This window comes from Phalacrocorax aristotelis, chromosome 19 (genome assembly GCF_949628215.1).
Source record: "Phalacrocorax aristotelis chromosome 19, bGulAri2.1, whole genome shotgun sequence".
Taxonomy (NCBI): domain Eukaryota; kingdom Metazoa; phylum Chordata; class Aves; order Suliformes; family Phalacrocoracidae; genus Phalacrocorax; species Phalacrocorax aristotelis.
The window spans coordinates 1,500,135-1,515,369 of record NC_134294.1 but is presented as its reverse complement, the minus strand read 5'-3'; the positions used below and the strand labels follow the sequence as shown (position 1 = coordinate 1,515,369).

The 15,235-nt window shown below is 59.7% G+C and overlaps 3 protein-coding genes across 9 annotated transcripts; all 3 read right to left on the bottom strand.

Moving 5' to 3' along the window:
- Positions 1-3,338: 3,338 nt before the first annotated feature.
- FBLIM1 (filamin binding LIM protein 1) lies at positions 3,339-8,104 on the bottom strand. 6 transcript variants are annotated; one of them, XM_075114179.1, is made up of 9 exons: positions 7,993-8,096; positions 6,742-7,073; positions 5,733-5,941; positions 5,230-5,363; positions 5,024-5,135; positions 4,758-4,927; positions 4,467-4,645; positions 4,247-4,364; positions 3,339-3,897 (listed from the first exon to the last, which is right to left on the bottom strand). In XM_075114179.1, the coding sequence occupies exons 2-9, from the start codon at positions 6,765-6,767 to the stop codon at positions 3,784-3,786; spliced, it is 1,062 nt and encodes a 353-aa protein (XP_074970280.1). In that variant the 5' UTR covers positions 6,768-7,073; positions 7,993-8,096; the 3' UTR covers positions 3,339-3,783. The 6 variants fall into 6 exon arrangements, with proteins under 6 accessions (XP_074970280.1, XP_074970278.1, XP_074970282.1 ...); XM_075114177.1 differs by having other exon boundaries at positions 4,247-4,645; positions 7,969-8,104; XM_075114181.1 differs by having other exon boundaries at positions 5,230-5,324; positions 6,742-8,103.
- Positions 8,105-8,998: 894 nt separating this feature from the next.
- TMEM82 (transmembrane protein 82) lies at positions 8,999-12,421 on the bottom strand. 2 transcript variants are annotated; one of them, XM_075114182.1, is made up of 7 exons: positions 12,334-12,421; positions 11,559-11,782; positions 11,402-11,474; positions 10,967-11,141; positions 10,142-10,550; positions 9,526-9,713; positions 8,999-9,419 (listed from the first exon to the last, which is right to left on the bottom strand). In XM_075114182.1, the coding sequence occupies exons 1-7, from the start codon at positions 12,345-12,347 to the stop codon at positions 9,357-9,359; spliced, it is 1,146 nt and encodes a 381-aa protein (XP_074970283.1). In that variant the 5' UTR covers positions 12,348-12,421; the 3' UTR covers positions 8,999-9,356. The 2 variants fall into 2 exon arrangements, with proteins under 2 accessions (XP_074970283.1, XP_074970284.1); XM_075114183.1 differs by having other exon boundaries at positions 9,371-9,458.
- Positions 12,004-14,456, bottom strand: SLC25A34 (solute carrier family 25 member 34). The gene is made up of 5 exons (XM_075114197.1): positions 13,734-14,456; positions 13,097-13,162; positions 12,567-12,719; positions 12,334-12,468; positions 12,004-12,235 (listed from the first exon to the last, which is right to left on the bottom strand). The coding sequence occupies exons 1-5, from the start codon at positions 14,220-14,222 to the stop codon at positions 12,053-12,055; spliced, it is 1,026 nt and encodes a 341-aa protein (XP_074970298.1). The 5' UTR covers positions 14,223-14,456; the 3' UTR covers positions 12,004-12,052.
- Positions 14,457-15,235: the final 779 nt, after the last annotated feature.

Sequence of the window (15,235 nt, the reverse complement as noted above, 5' to 3'; positions counted from 1 at the left end):
ATTTTGCCTCATGTTATTGAAAACATGGCGTGCCTTAAAAATATATCATGGTGCTGGGTGTTTCAGTTTTGCAGGGAAAATGGGGGAAAAAGGAGAATATTGCAATTTTTTCTTAATACATCCCATCTGTGCTGCATTATGAAGCTGAAGAAATTCAGGGCTTGGGCGACTCCCAGAGTAATCCCTGCTGATTCCCCCCCTTCTCCCTTAGCCAGCAGGATCAGACCGCTTTTCATTTAAGAAACGTTAGGGGTTTTTTTAGGCTGTGTCAAAGACAAGAAAGTGCAGAAAACAGGTCTGAACACTAGGGTGACATAGCAGCAAGCTGTCTGGGATATGGTTGTAATTAACCTGGCTCTACCAAAGGAAGAATCCAGTTTTCCTCCAGCACTCTTCATCCCATTTTAAAAAAAAAAAAGAAAACCACAGGGAAAACCAAAACATCATCAGCACTAAGCACCCAACCCTCCTCCTCTCGGCGCCTTTTCCAGCCACCAAAGCCCAGGCGGCTGCTTCGGCCTCAGTTTCCCCTCCTGCAGCATTTTGCTCTCTGCAGCCAGCTGCTTCCCAGCACCTTCAAGGCGGTGATGGCAGAACGAAGGCATGCGAGGAATCCAGCCCGTCTCTCCCTCTTGGCTTTTTGCATTTCTCACGGCTGACCCGGGGGGATGCTGGGGAAGGCATTTTCCGGCCTGTTTCCCTTCACGGGCTTGCTTTCCTTGTGCCGCGCAAAAATCTTCAGCTTGCAAACAAAACCTGAAAAAAGGCCTTATTTGTTATGAAGCAACACTTAGGCCACTGATTTAAAAATATCATGGCCATGCCTGTCAGGTCCTCCTTTAATAAAAAAAGCTCTTTTTAAAAATCAGGCAGTCCTTTGAGTTGTGAGAAAGATAACCTTTGCTGTTTGTTTTTTTGTTGTTGTTTGTTTGTTTGTTTTCTTATGGGCTACACCGTTGTATTCCTGGGAGCAAATCAGGCTCGCAGTGGGGTAAGGTATCAGATGCTTTTGCTGGGAAAGCCCGGGGAAATTTTATCCCCAGGCCACACCCAGCCTGAAGTGAAGAAATATTTGCATTTGCTTCTCCTTGGAGGGCAGCCAGGTCCCTCCCCGTTCTCCTTGGCCTGCCAAGAGGGATTGCAAGAAAAGACAGGCTTATTGCAGCAGCCAAGGGAAGGGCAGGGACCGACTGGTGTGATTTGGGGGGGCGTATGGTCCTCTTTGCCCTTTTGCACTGCCACTGGAAGGAGACGAGAGACCTCGAGCGGGTTTTATGCCTGGGTGGTCTTGGGAGGCTCTGCAAGGCTTTAGGGTGCTCCCAAGGAGAGTAGGAGCTTCATATTGCTCTGTGCATGATACGTATTTATTTTATTTTTGCTAGCAGACCTGAGCACTTGCAAAAGCACTTGCGACAGGGCGAGGAGCCCAGGGGTGGGCTGAGCCGTCGTGGCTGACGTGGGCTTGCTCAGCAGCAGGATGGGACCCAGCTCCCACAGCACCACCCCTGCAAAATCTTCTCCATGTGGCTCCACTGGCTCTGAAAATTCCTCGAGATCCTCCCCGGGGAAAATGTGGGGCCGTGCTTTTCAGGCTTAGCGACACTCCCCGTGCCTTGACTTGTAATGCTTCTCCCCTTAGCCGAGAAGAAAATGGCTTAAATCAGTCTTTTATCCTCTTGCCTCCATAACCGTCCACCCCTGTCCCTTATCCTCCGCTCCTGGAAAAATAAGCAAAATCTGACCACTTCTGTGTCCCTTTGCCATGCCGCCAAACTCTCCAGCTGCACCTTGCCCTTCTTCTCGCCCTTCATCATCTTCTCCAAGGCTTCATGTCAATAAAAAACCTTTCCCAACCTGCCTCCGGCCAAAGATCGCTGCAGTCCCAGTGCCGATAGCCCATCCTGGCTTGCTCTGGAGTGGGAAATACCCTACCCCTTCCCACCATTAGCTCTGTGGAGGTGTAGTGTAGCTTGCTGAGCACCCAAGGGTGCTGCACAGAAGGTTAAAGCCAGCATGCAATGCAATAACAAATCCAAAACACTGCTCATCTTTGGCGATCCCATCCTTCCTGAATACCGCGCTTTGAAAAACAACCATATTGCCAAAAAACAGGGAACCTTTGCTCTCTGGGGCTTCCCTTCCCCGCTCCCTTTGGCCAGGGCCAAGTCTGCCCACATCTTTTTACTTTTTTACTATCATTTTGATGCCTGGTTTTCCCCACGGGACAAGAGGCTTTGGAAAGCAAGAGCTGACTTTGAGCACAGCACTTCCCCACTCAGCCTGACCCAACGCCACCTACTTGTGTGACCGGGACAGACCGCGACTTAACATCCTATTTCTAAATAAGTTTATAGCGAGTTATAACCTGATTGATGGCCTGTAGACACACATTACGAACATTGAGTAATAGGCTTTGTAGATGGGGAGAGTTGGCAGGAAATAGTTGTGGGGTCGGTGTGATTAATCAACCAGCCCGCCAGACTCTGGTGTGTACATTAACCATACATTAACCCTTTCATTCCTAAATACGGCACATGCTGGTGGGACATTATAGAACATGACCTAGAATTGTATGGCTGCTGGTTTGGCAGGGGTTTTTCTTTTCAGCAGCTCCCTTTTTTCATCAGGAAAGCATTAAACATCCTCTCAGCTGCTCTTGCTATTTTCTGCTCTCAATTTGTGGCTTTTTAAGTACTTTTGGTTAAAAGGAAAACCCCCCTTTCTCTGGCTGGTTTGCAACGCCCTCGCAAATAAAACCACTAAGCACCGGTGACATCGGTTGCGCAGATGTTGGGCATGCAGAGAAATGGTCTAATTTCTGCTGTTTTGGGGCTTGGACCAAGAGAAGATCAAAAAGCTTCCAATGGCAGAGCGATATGATCTTGGATAACATGCAAAAATGGGGCTGTCGTTTTTTCCCTGCATCCCAGCACTGTCGGATATAGTAGAGACAGCGTTTAGCTCGAGTTTTCCTGCCTGACTGGGGAATTTGTGTTCCGGCTGCCCTCTGCTGGCTCCAGGACCCGGCTGAGATGGAGCCCGGGCAGTGCAGGCTGTCCGCAAAAAAAGCCAACCAACCCCACCACCAAGCACCCCTTCATCAACACCGTGGCACATCGCAAAATCCCAAATCTGGCCCCAAAAAACGACCCTCCACTCTCCCCCTGGGGTGACGGTGGCATCTGCCAAATCCCCTCACCCCAAAATCAGCCATGTTATTGCCATGAGCGACCCGACTCTTGCCATGCCTATAAAATCTAAAGAGTGGCTTTTCTTTTTTCTTATTTTTAAACTCGTATTTTATGGGTTTGGAATGCAGGGCGGATGAAAGAAACAAGGAGTTTTAAACTCGGGGTTTTATTTAACTGTGAGTAACTGAATCAGTGCCCGCCCTCTGTGTCACCGCAGAGAGAAATGTTTAAGTGAAACCCCAAGGAAGCTCGAGAAGAAAGAAAAAACACCCAAGGAAACCAAACAGCCTCAGAAAAAGGAGTTTAAAAAAAGAAATAAGTGAACAAAACCTCAGCTCCTCCGCCACCACTGCTGTGCCAGGGCTTTTTATGTTTGTAATGAGCGCAGAGCCGTGCAGGGACACTACAGCTGCGCTTCTCCGCCTGGCCAGCCCTCGTCGGGGTCCCGGCTACGTTTCGGTGACAAAAACGCCAGTCCTGAGGCTGTTTTGGGGTGCAGCGGGCACCCAGGACTGGCCGCAGGGTGCATCCTGGTGGGTGCACCTCCTTTTTGGTGTCCAGCGCTGGAAGATGGAGGTTGAGCTGGGGGGTTTTAGCAGGACGACTCGTTCCGCCGGCGGATGTGGCAGGACTTGCAGAGGAGGTGGTCATCCAGGGGGTAGCATCCGTTCTCCGTCGGCTCTGGTGACAGGGGCGTCCCACAGCTCTGGGGGCAAAAGGGGAAAGGGAGGCCATGTTTTAGGGGTCCCCATGCTGCACTGCACGTGAGACACCACGCCATTGCATCCCACCTTTCCTGCAAAACCCACCAGCGCCCAGAAAAAGCAACAAACTACATCAAAAGTGTGAAAAGCTGAAGCTCTCCTGGCCGAACACATCGTAATTTCACTGGTTTAATTTATTTCCCACCCCCGTCCCCCCCGTTGCTTGCAAGATAAACTGGTGGCTAAAAAATAACCCCAGGGGGCTACAAGCCCCGTGGCCATGCTTCGCAAAGGCTCGGTGCCAAACCCCTTGGCTTTTGGGGGGCACTCCCAGCCCCATCGGGGCCATACCTCACAGCGGTAGCAGCTCTCGTGGAAACTGCGTCCCAGGCACTCGATCTTGTAGGTGTCCTTGTCCTCACGGGGGATGATGGGGTGCTCGCAGGCACTGCAAACCACTGCGTATTTCCTGATGGGAGCAAACCAGGGTGGCATGAGCCTTGTGGGGTGATGGGGATGAGCCAAAACCCCCCACCGTGGGGGACGCTTCCCTGTTTCTATCTTCCCCAACCTGTAGAAGTCGGCCACACAGTACACCTCATCCCGCTCGTCCACGGCGAAGCTCTCGGCGCCGATGGGCCGGCCGCAGGTGGCGCAGGAGAAGCAGCCGGGGTGGTAGCCCTTGCCCAGGGCACGGACGATGCGCTCCACGATCAGTCCCTGGCACTTGGCGCATTTCTCCAGCGTGGCCTGGCGTTTGGTGGGACGCACACCGTGAGATGCCAGCTCCCCCCCCGCAAAGGCACAGCATCTCCCACCCAACCCCCGAGGGTGCTGGGTGTCTCCAAGGGAGGACGGGTACCTGGTAGCAGGTGTCGCACATGGGGCGCCCATCTTTTTGGTAGTAGCGCTGGCCGGCCAGGAGCCGGTGGCAGGTCCGGCAGGTGAAGCAGTCGGCGTGGTACTGCTTCCGCATCGCCTCCACCGTCGGCTCCCGGGGCCCCACCGCTTTGTGGCAGAAGGCGCAGATGTCTGCGGGAAGAAGGGAGAGGGGTTCGGTGCTGCATGCCTCAGTTTCCCCAACTGGGGACGAGCCCGCACTGCACAGCTGGGCGCCCCCCCCCTTACCTCTGGAGCTGTCCCTCTCCAGGTATCCATTCGCATCCTGCCACTGCGGCTTGCCTGCTTGCTCCTGGCAAAATTTGGGCGGCCTCAATTCGGCAGGGAAGGCGGAAGGGGCCTGGTGAGCGGGGGAAAGCGAAGCCACATTACATTTATGCTCCTGTAGGTGGGGAAACTGAGGCACTGGGGTGATGGCACCCATGTCTCCTCACCTGAAGGGTGGCGGGTGCCGCCAGGTCCACTTGCTGCAGCGCTGAACCCAGTGCCTCTGCAGACAAGGGCTGGGGCGCTTCGGAGAGGACAAGGACTGGCGGGGACAAAGGCACGGGGGCCGCTGGGCGTGTTTCTGTGGCAAAAGCCAGACTTTTGGTGGGTTTAGGAGAACAATAATGTCCAACAACACCCCATCTCAATAATGCCCTGGCAGCTTTGCAGCGGCGCTCGCTGACCTGCCCCAAAAGCAAACTCTGTCCCAGCCAGAAGGGACAAACAGCACCGATAAGCACCCAGCGACAGAGAGTAAACACAGCCCTTCCCTGGCAGCCAGCTCCATCCTGGGATGGGTGCAGGGATTTAGGGAATAACGCCCCCCCCCCCAAACCCCACATCACCTCCTGCCTGCCCATGCATCCTTTAGCAAATCATCTCCTCAGCATCCTCGGCTCCATCATCATCCCCCCGGCACTGCTCACAGCCCCCCACGGACACCCCTCACCTCCGTTGGGCAATGCAGGGGGCTGCGGCGGTGGGGTCTGGGGGCGACGGGTGCCCAGGGCCTCAGCACCATCCGTCCGGGTCTCCCTTGGGGTTTTCTCCTTGGTGGCTGCCTCCCTCTGTGGCGGCACCAGGGTAATGAAGATGGACGAAGCGATCCTCTTCTCTGCTTTCCCCGGCAGCATTGCAGAAGCTGTGGAAGGGCCAGACCTGGGTTCGATTTGGGGGAAAATAAGATAAAAGGAAGCAAAACTCACGGGCGCACCGGCAGCTCCCACAGCCACGCCACCCTTCGGCCTCAACCCGCCTCCCTCCTTGCCCTCCCGGAAAGGGAGCAGGAACGAGCTTCCCTGTCCCACGTCATGGCAATAAATGGTCTCATGCCTGGGAGGACACAGGGTAAAGGGTCCCGGCAAAGCAGCATCAGAAATCACCCATTTTCATGCCTCTGTGGCCAAACCCCACCCTTTTGTAAGTGTTTTAACCCTCTTTATTTCTTTCCTCTTATTGCCCCCACCTGGGGTTAAATTCCCTGTAGGCAGCAGGAAAAACCCACCTTTCCTCTTAAAAATGGGGTTGCAATAGGATCTGCTTTTGCAAACCATTTTTTTGGGGTGTTTCTAATCCCCTGGCTCCGCATTCTCCCCCCATCACCCCCATTTCCCCACTGATCACTTCCAACTCAGGCCACCCCACCCTCCCACCCCCGCCTTTATTTTTGCAGATGGGGAAACCGAGGCACGATGCCGTGAATCGCTGCGTCCCCATCACCACAACGGCCCCCGAGCATCGCCTGGCGGCGCAGACAGGATGTGCCTGACCCCAATAAACCCCGCTCGGGAAGGAAAAGGCCTGTTTATTCAGCTTCCCAACGGGAAAAGCTGCCGGGGCAAAGCTTCCCCTTCCCAAACAGGATGGTTTGGGGGGGGGACACACACAGACAGACCCTGAGGCGCTGTACCGGTGAAGCAGGATTCATCCCGGAGATGAATCAGCGGCCTGAAAAATACCTGTGTGACGAGTTGCCTGGTCTCATGCCCCAGCACGGGGCAGCTCCGCTCCCCCGAAATCCCACTCACGGACGTCGGTGCATCCTTCCAGGGGACAGACAATCCCCCTGCGGCGGGGGAAAAGCTTCGGGACAGGCACGCTGGTGACTTCAGCCTCTGACTCAAGCAGGGGAAGGGATTAAAAAGAAAAAAAAACCCCGAGCGGCTTCGTTCCCTCCTTCCCTCCCTCCCCGCCGGCAAAACCCCAAACGGGCTCCAGCGCTGCCAGCCTTCGCCCGGCCGCTCAAATCCTCGCCCGCGGGAGCCACCGGTTTTCCTCCTCCCCGGCCGAGCTGCAGAAAATAAGGGGAAGAAAAAAAAAGAAAAGTAATAATCATAAAAAAACAACCCCAAAAAAAAGAAAAAAATCTCCGGGGCTAATGGGAACCATGTGCTCATCGCATTCCTCTTTGTGCCGGGGCTGACGGGATCCCGACAGCCCCATCGCGGCACTCCCCAGATCCCCCCCAGCCGGGGGCCGTTGGGGTGGTCAAGGCTTGAGGGGTGAGTTAATGGGGTTCATCCTCCCCCTTTTTTTATGGGGTTCCCCCTGCAGGAGCTCCATCCCGTTTCGGGATGGCCAAGGCCACGCTGGGAAGGGCCCCCCCACTTTGCTGCAAGCATCGCCCCCTCCCACACCTCCTGGGGTAAGAGCCCAGGTGGGACCAATGGGGATGGGGCCACTTATGGGTCACCCCCATGTGCCCCCCAAAATTGGGATGGGACATGGCCCTCCTAGAGCTGTCCCCCAACTCTGTCCCCTACCCTGGGGACCTCTCAGGGAGCACTTCGAGGATGCCCAAGGGAGAAGGGACAGGGTGGGGGGACACAGCCCTTGGTGTCCCCTTGTCCCTTCCCCGAGTGGCCTCGCTGTCCCCTTGTCCCTTACCTGGGGTTGTGGCCTTGCAGCCCCCCCACAATTCCCTGTCCCACACTGGGCAGCCCCCCAGCCCCCCTGTACTCTACCTGGGGGTGCCCTGTCCCCTAAGTGACGGTGGCCCCACCATGTGTCCCCCAACCTGGGAGCCCCCCATCCCCTCCCTGGGGGTGTCCCCCTTCCGCTGCCTGGGGGTGGCTCTGGGTCCCCCTGTCCCATCCCAGGACGGCTCTGCGGTCCCACGGTACCTGGGGGCCCCCCTGTCCCATCCTGGAGGGGTCCCGTGTCCCCTAGCTGGGGGTGTCCCCTACCTGGGGGTGGTCCCTGTCCCCTACCTGGGGAGCCGGTGCGGGTCCCTCCGAGCGCTCCGTGGGCGCGCCCTGCCCCGCACGGCGGGGGCAGCGGGGAGGCAGAGCCGCCCGGCATCACCGCCCCTTCCTCCCTCCTCCTCCTCCTCCTCCCTTCCTCCTCCCCCATGCCTGCCCCACGGCCCAGGGCAGAGAGAGGAGGGGGGCACATGTCTTTAGGGTGCCCCATGCACCCTGGGGTGCTCCACAGGTCCTTAGGGTGACTATAGGACGTGGGGTACCCCGTGCACCCCTCCCGGGTGCCCCAGATGTTCTCAGCATGCCCTGTGCACCCTGGGGTGCCCCGTGGGCCCCTCTGACTGCTCCGCGCGCCCCAGGGTGCTCTGTGGGGCCTCAGAGTGCCTCATGAACCCAAAGGTGTCCCATATACGCTCAGGGTGCCCTCTGAGCCCTCCGGCTGCCCCATGCACCCCGGGGTGACCTGTGGCCCTGCGGGTGCCCCGATGTGCTCTGGGATGACCCCCAGGACGTCCTATGGGCCCCCCGATTACCCCAGGCACCCTCAGGGTACCCCATGTCCCCAGGGTTCCTCGTACAGCCCTGGATGCTCCAACACCCCTAGGTTGCCCCATGTGCCACCCCATACACCCCCAGGATGCCCATGTGCCCCCCAACACCCCCATATACCCCCAGGACACCCCGTATGCCCCCATACAGCCCCAGCATGCCCCATACTGACCCAGCCCCTCTCCTGCTGCCCCTCCCCCTGCAGGGCCAAAGGGGTCTTGCCCACCACCAGGGCCTCCTTCTCTCTCCAAATCCTGCACCCCAACTGCGCAGGGCCAGATTCCCCACAGCGCGGCTGCCTGCTGCCAGGTGGGGAAACAGGCACGAGGCGGGACCTCTCAGCCAGAGGGTCACCCCCTCTGTGCCTCAGTTTACCTTCCCACGGAGGAACCGCACCACCCACCTCCTCCAAAAAGCTGCACCACAGCCACCCCGAAGTCCCTCTCCGGCTCACTCTGCCCAAGGATTTTGCTGGAAAAAACTTTATTTTCCAAGATTTATAAGCTCCCAGAGGCCCTTGCATCACAATGATGCAGCCCTGCAGCCACCGAGGATGGGGACATCTGTCAGCATCCTGCATCCCCGGCGGGACGAGGGAGCAAACCCCCACCACCGCCGCAGCCTTGTGGGGTCCCCCCAAAAAAACAGGGGCCATGTGAGCCTCCCCCCAACCTCCCCCACCCCGTGGGATGGGGTCGAGCACCTTCTGGGCACCCTTTTTCCTTCGTCCCCATGGGGGATCTGCGATGTGGAGGATTTGGGGGGTGTCTGTGTTTCAGGGAGCCCCCCTGAGTTTCTGATGCCTGGTTACACCCCGCGGCTTATCAGGATGCCTCTTCTGATCCAGATCCTGACCACCTACTCAACCGAGGCTGCTGGGTGAAATCCTGCGGGAGATGGAAGACGAGAAGCAGAAAGGCCCCTCACTGTGGCCTCAGGGCTGCCGCCAGCCCCTCACCCCGGCGTCGTGGTGGGGAGGTGACCCCATCTCACCTGCCGCCGGCATGCCTCCAGCATGACGCCGGCGCGCAGCAGGCACCAGAGCTCTCCCAGCAGCGAGATGAGGATGTGGAGGATGTCCATCCAACGGCCAACGGTGAGGAGGAGGATGAAGAGGCCGCCCATCCGTACCAGCACCGTCTGGTACACCGGCCACCCGCCGGCGCTCTGCCGCGGCTCCTCTGCAAGGACGCGGCATCGGGGTGGCCATGGCGGGGGGGACCCTGTCCCCTCCCCAGCCCCACGACGGGGGTACGCCATGCCTTTCAGCGTGCTACGGGGTGGCTTTGCCTATAGCCCCAGGATGCCCCATACTGCCCTATATACAACCCCAGGATGCCCCATATAGCCCCAGGATGCCCCATACTGCCCTGTATACACCCCCAGGATGCCCTATACTGCCCCAGGATGGCCCATATTGCCCCATATACAGCCCCAGGATGCCCCATACAGCCCCATACAGCCCCAGGATGGCCCATATTGCCCCATGTACAGCCCCAGGATGGCCCATACGGCCCCCATATACTCCCAGGATGCCCCATACTGGAACATACTCCCCTCACCCCTGAAAAAAAACACCCCCTAACTGGGGGCTTGGTCCCCCTCTCACCTTGCATGTAGATGACCAGCAGCGTGTAGCAGATGGTGAGCGGTGTCCAGAAGCGGACGGCCTCTGCCGTGGAGAGGAAGTCCCGGTTGATGAGCGCCACGGCGGCCAGGTCAGCCACGGTGAAGGTGACGGCCAGAGCGTTCCGGAGCAGCTGGGGGATGCCGTGACCAGAGGCGAGGAGGAGGATGCAGATGCCGCAGTAACGCGCTCGGCTGTGCAGCTCGTACAGGGTGCAGACGTGATGAGCCAGGCACCGGGCGTAGGCGGCCAGCAGCCCCGCCAGCCCCGCCGCCAGCGCCAGGTTGCAGGTTCCGTGGGGAGCCCCTTCCAGCAAAAAGCTGAGGCCGCAGGACACCCCGCAGCCCAGCGAGTACTGGCACAGCAGGTAGAGCTGGCTGCTGTGGGCACCCTGCGAGAGCGGGATGGCACCATCAGCTGCTGTGGGGGTTGCAAAGCAGCAAGGGGGATGCATGGCTGCAGAGTGATGCATAGTTTCCTCCATGCTGCAGCCCCCCGTAACCCCGTGGGTGTTGCAAACAGCAAGGCGATGCACGGCTGCAGAGTAACTCATGGCTTTCTCTGTGCCAGCCACCCCACACTCCCCACAGAGATTGCAAAGCAGCAAGGGGATGCACGGCTGCAAAGCAATGCATGGTCTCCTCCATGCCACAGCCCCTATAGCCCCTATAGTTGTTGCAAATCTGCAGGACGATGCAATGCACGGTTGCAAAGCAATCCTCTTGCAGCTCTGCAAGGGATGCACAACTGCACGGCTCCGTCCGCACCACCACCCTACCGTGCCTCGGTTTCCCCGCCCCAGCTCACCTTGCCGAGGGAGAGGATGGTGGAGACAGCGCGCAGGGAGAACTCCAGCACCACCAGTGCGGCCACGCGGGAGCCCACCAGTGCCAGCACGCCCGTCAGCACCACCACGTGCAGCGGTTCCAGCACCCACCACTGCGCCCGGATCGCCTCCTTCTCCGCCTGCCTCTCCGGGTTGCTGGGGAGAGCGAGGGGGATGCTGAGCCGGGCGGGATGTCCCCTTCCTCCTCCACCACCCTAAAATGGGGTGTCAGCCTCGGAGACCTCCCCGGTGCTTTGTAGCAGAGAGAGGAGGGTGCAACCCCTGCCTTGCTCAGGCCACTGCCAGCACCCATGGGTGCTGAGAGCCACCCCCTGATGGTGGATCCCTAAAGCAGATCCCAAAAGTGGCTCTCCAAAACAAAACCCCCAGGGACTGGAAGAAACGCCGGTGCTTACTTCAGGCACTGGATGTAGAGATAAACCTTCAGGAGGCTGCAGAGCACCGAGACGGCGCAGGCACCCACCAACCCTGCGGGAAAAAGGCAGCAGCGGGTCACCGGCGTCCCCCGGGGTGTCCCCAAGCCACCCCCGTGCCAGCCCCGAGGGCTCTCACCTTGCAGGAGCGCATCCAGCAGCGCCCAGCCCCACGCCAGCCCGGGCAATGCCGGCAGCCAGGACCCCAGAGAAAACATTTTCGGTGGAGAGGAGCCACAGCGTAGCCAGGCCCCGGCTCCAAGGTCCGCGGGGCGGAGGCTGGGAGCGGCCCCCCCGGCTAGTAAATCATTGCTGGGGCAAGTGAGGGCAGCTGGAGCCCTGGCTGGAGCAGCTGAGCTCCAGCTGCCCCGTGGAGGGGAAAATTAGGGTGGTGAGAGGAATGCAGTGATGGGATGCACATGGCAGGGCTCGGGGACCACCGGCAACTTTAAGTCCCCCCACCCTGTCACCATTATTCTTTCCAGCCTGATGCATCGCGACTTCTCAGGTCCTGGCTTTGCAGGGCACGAACCCGCCCCCCCACCGTCTCTGCACCATCCCAAAGACCCCGAAACAACGCCAAAAATAGAAAAACCCATTTATTAACGGCCGTGGCAGGGCCGGGAGCCCATCCTAGGGCCCCGGGGGCTGCTGGTGCTGCACCATCTTCCTAAGCTCATCCCAAAAGAAGAGGCTGAGGACGGTGTGGGGGCCGAGGCGGAGGTAGACAGCGCCGATGCCCTTGTACAAGCCCAGCAGCCCCTCTTTGCTGGAGATTTGCAGGATGCAATCCAAAAAACCCCGGTAGAGTTTGCCCTGGGGAGAGAGGAGCCGGCTGCGCACCCCTGCCGGATGCAACCCTGGGAAAAGCTGTGTCCCCCCTCCTCCCTCCGTCTTTTGCCGAATGGCCTTACTGTGCCGTCGGCATCCACCGGCTGATTGTAGAGGCGAGTGCTGACCACGTCGAAGGGCGTCATCGTCACCGCCACGGCCACGCCGCTCACCATGCCCCCCGCCAGCACCGCGGCCCAGCTGCCCTCTCCGAACCACTGCGGGAAGTGCCGGCTGTCAGCTCTTCCCCCCCAAAAAAAGGGGACCAGTGGCAGGGTGCTGGCGGCGGCCGGCTCTGGCACGCGTTCCTCCTCACCTGGCGCTCGCAGACCCAGTCCTTGGCGGAGGTGAAGGTGGCAAGCTGTGCAGCCGAGCCCACTGCCACACGGGGCACGGCGCCTGTCACCCCCCGCCACAGCCCCGCCACCCCGTGCTGCTTGTAGATGCTCCTGAAAGCCCCGGTGATGCTCTGGGGAAAAGAGGAAATTCAGGAAAAACGGGAACGGTGCATCCCACTCTGGGAAAATTTCCCACCCCGGCAAAATTTCCCACCTTGGTGTGTAAAACTCCAATGCTCGGCGGCGGCATGAAGCCACTGTGGCTCCGGCTGGGTGACACCAGTCCCGAGGGGTGTCCGGCTCCGGTGTCACGGCTCTGTGTCCCTCTCACCCCCCTCCCCATCCTCACACCGTTATTTATAGCCTCTCTACGGGGCTGAGCTGCCAAACAGCTGCTTTAAATACCCAGTGGCCAAAATAAGGTTGTCCTCACTGGGTCCCAGCACGTGCACGGCCAAGGTGCCACCGAACTGTGTGTGTCCCCCCCGCCGAGCCCATCCCGGCTCACCTCGTGGTTGTGCTGGTGGCCCACGGCCACGGCTGCCAGTGTCTGGGCTTGGAGGTGGGTCTTGACCTGGGGGGACACGACACAACCCCGAGTGAAGAAACATCCCCCCCAGCCCCTGCCAGGACAGGCCATGGTTCCCCCTCCCCACCCCCATCTCTTCTTAGCAGCTTTTTGGGGTGTTTTGAGCCCCCCTGGTGTATGTGGGGCACCCTCATGTCCTGCCCCCAGCAGCGCCTGCAGACTTTGAACCCCATTTCCACACATACCTCCTCCCCCGGGCAAAGGGCCCCCCCAAACACTCACTGCTTCCCCCCCTTTGAGCTCTGTGCCCCCAAAACAGGGGAGACCCAAAAATGGTGGACAAAACACCCGATTTCCTTATGAGGGTGTTCTCCCTCAGGTTCCCGGGCGGGGGATTTGGGGGAGAGCGTGCACAAAGCAACCCCACATTTTTGGGGGTGCAAAGCAAAGCGGGGGTGGGGGGGAAGGGAGGCAATGAGCCAGTGTTTATAGGATGCAGCCAGCTCCGGACTGGCCAAATCTTTTAAGGGGGGGGTGTCCCCAAAATCACCTCCCCCCCCCGAATGCCCCCCGCCCTCCCCCGATGCGAAGGCTCCCGGGGCAGAGCGACACTCACCAGGTACGCGGGGCTGCCCACGAAGGCTCCCACCGCCCCGGCCACGGCCCCGGCGGCCACAGTACCGCCGGGATACCCGGTCCAGCCGGCGACCTCGGCGTGGGAATAGCAATAAAAGCGGACGCCATTCATCAGCCCCTGGTAGAGGAGGCCGGCGGCCAGGCCCTTCTGCAGCCCCCGCAGCCCGTCAGCCCGGCACACGGCCCCCACTGCCCGCAGCACCCCCCGGTAGGGCCGGGGGTACGTCCCGGGGGGCTGCAGTTCGCCCTGCAACTGCAACCGCGTCTTGACCACCTCCAGCGGGTTGGTGAGGACGCAGGCCAAGCAACCGGCCGCCGCCCCCAGCACCAAATCGATAGCCGGTGGTACCCCCCCAGTTGGGGAATCCGGTGCGATGTGGGGTCTGTTTTGGGGGGGATAAGGGAATTCATGCAGGGAGGCGGGGGGGGGCCCGGGGAAGGGTGCGAGGGCCCCTGCACCCACCGCCATGCAGCACCTGCCTGCGGGGATGGCCCCGGGCTCCACCTTCCCCCCCACTGCGGGGAAAAAAAACCGGGTGAGCGAGCGCCGCCTCCTGCAAAACCCCCCCTCCCCAATCCAAAGCCGCCCCCCAATTTGGGAAGGGATATGGGGCAAAGGTCAGGCCTGGGGGTGGGTGTCGTCCCCCCCCCCGGCACCGACACAGCCAAATCCCGGCCGGGCGTCCCCGTCTCACGTGACTTGCGGCGCCCTGGCGCAAACGGGAAAAAAAAGGGCTGTTTCTGGGAAAAAAAAAAAAGGCGCGATAAAATTGAAATAAAAGGCGAGGAAGGGCAGTTTTGGGGGGCACGTGCGGCCATCAGCCCCCCCCAGCCAGCCAGATGAACCCCGGGGGCACGAGGACTGGCCAACTCATTGCACTTGTGGCCACAGTGCAGGGGGGTTTACAGAGGGGTGTCACCCCCTTCTCCCTGTGCCAGCCCCTCTTGGGGTCACCGAAATGGTTTGAAATCGGAGCTTCCCAGGCCAAAAAGCTGCGGGGGGGGGGGGTGTCCCCCTGTCTGTCCCCCCATGGCTTCCTATTTTTAGGGCTCCGCAGCGACCCCCCCACGCTGCAGGATCTGGGTTTACACCGTGGCTGAGGCTCTTCCGTGACTACTGAGGGTGGGGGGGGGGGGAAAGCCCCAAAGTCCCAAAGCCCTTCCCCCTGCAATGACTGCCCCATCCTCAATATCCCCCCCAAATCCCCCCCTTTGATCCCCAAAAGGTGAGGGGGGTTGGTGGGGAAGGTGGCTGACGCTAGGGGCTGGCCCTGTGGCTGTTTATTCCCCGTCTAGACTGGGAATATCTCCCAGATCCAGGGACAAACAGGTCGGGACAGATAATTCCTGGTTGAAGCTGCAAACGTGCCCCGCTGCAGGGTTAACGCCGCTGGGGTTCCGTGAGGAGCTGGGGTGCACGTCCTCGTCCTCTCCTGCCTAAATATCTCCTTCTCCCCGCCCCAAAGCAAAGCCAAGGCTCAA

Coding starts and splice junctions, on each gene's coding strand:
- FBLIM1 (XM_075114175.1), bottom strand. CDS start 6,767: ATGAGACCAGGCAACTCGTCACACAG. Junction 5,136..5,229: donor CGGCACCCGCCACCCTTCAG/GTGAGGAGACAT, acceptor CCCGCTCACCAG/GCCCCTTCCGCCTTCCCTGC. Junction 4,928..5,023: donor GGAGAGGGACAGCTCCAGAG/GTAAGGGGGGGG, acceptor TTCTTCCCGCAG/ACATCTGCGCCTTCTGCCAC.
- TMEM82 (XM_075114182.1), bottom strand. Junction 11,475..11,558: donor GCTGGATGCGCTCCTGCAAG/GTGAGAGCCCTC, acceptor TTTTTCCCGCAG/GGTTGGTGGGTGCCTGCGCC. Junction 10,551..10,966: donor CCATCCTCTCCCTCGGCAAG/GTGAGCTGGGGC, acceptor CCGCTCTCGCAG/GGTGCCCACAGCAGCCAGCT.
- SLC25A34 (XM_075114197.1), bottom strand. CDS start 14,222: ATGGCGGTGGGTGCAGGGGCCCTCGCACCCTTCCCCGGGCCCCCCCCC. Junction 13,163..13,733: donor TGGGCAGCCCCGCGTACCTG/GTGAGTGTCGCT, acceptor GTGTCCCCCCAG/GTCAAGACCCACCTCCAAGC. Junction 12,469..12,566: donor ACTGGGTCTGCGAGCGCCAG/GTGAGGAGGAAC, acceptor CACTTCCCGCAG/TGGTTCGGAGAGGGCAGCTG.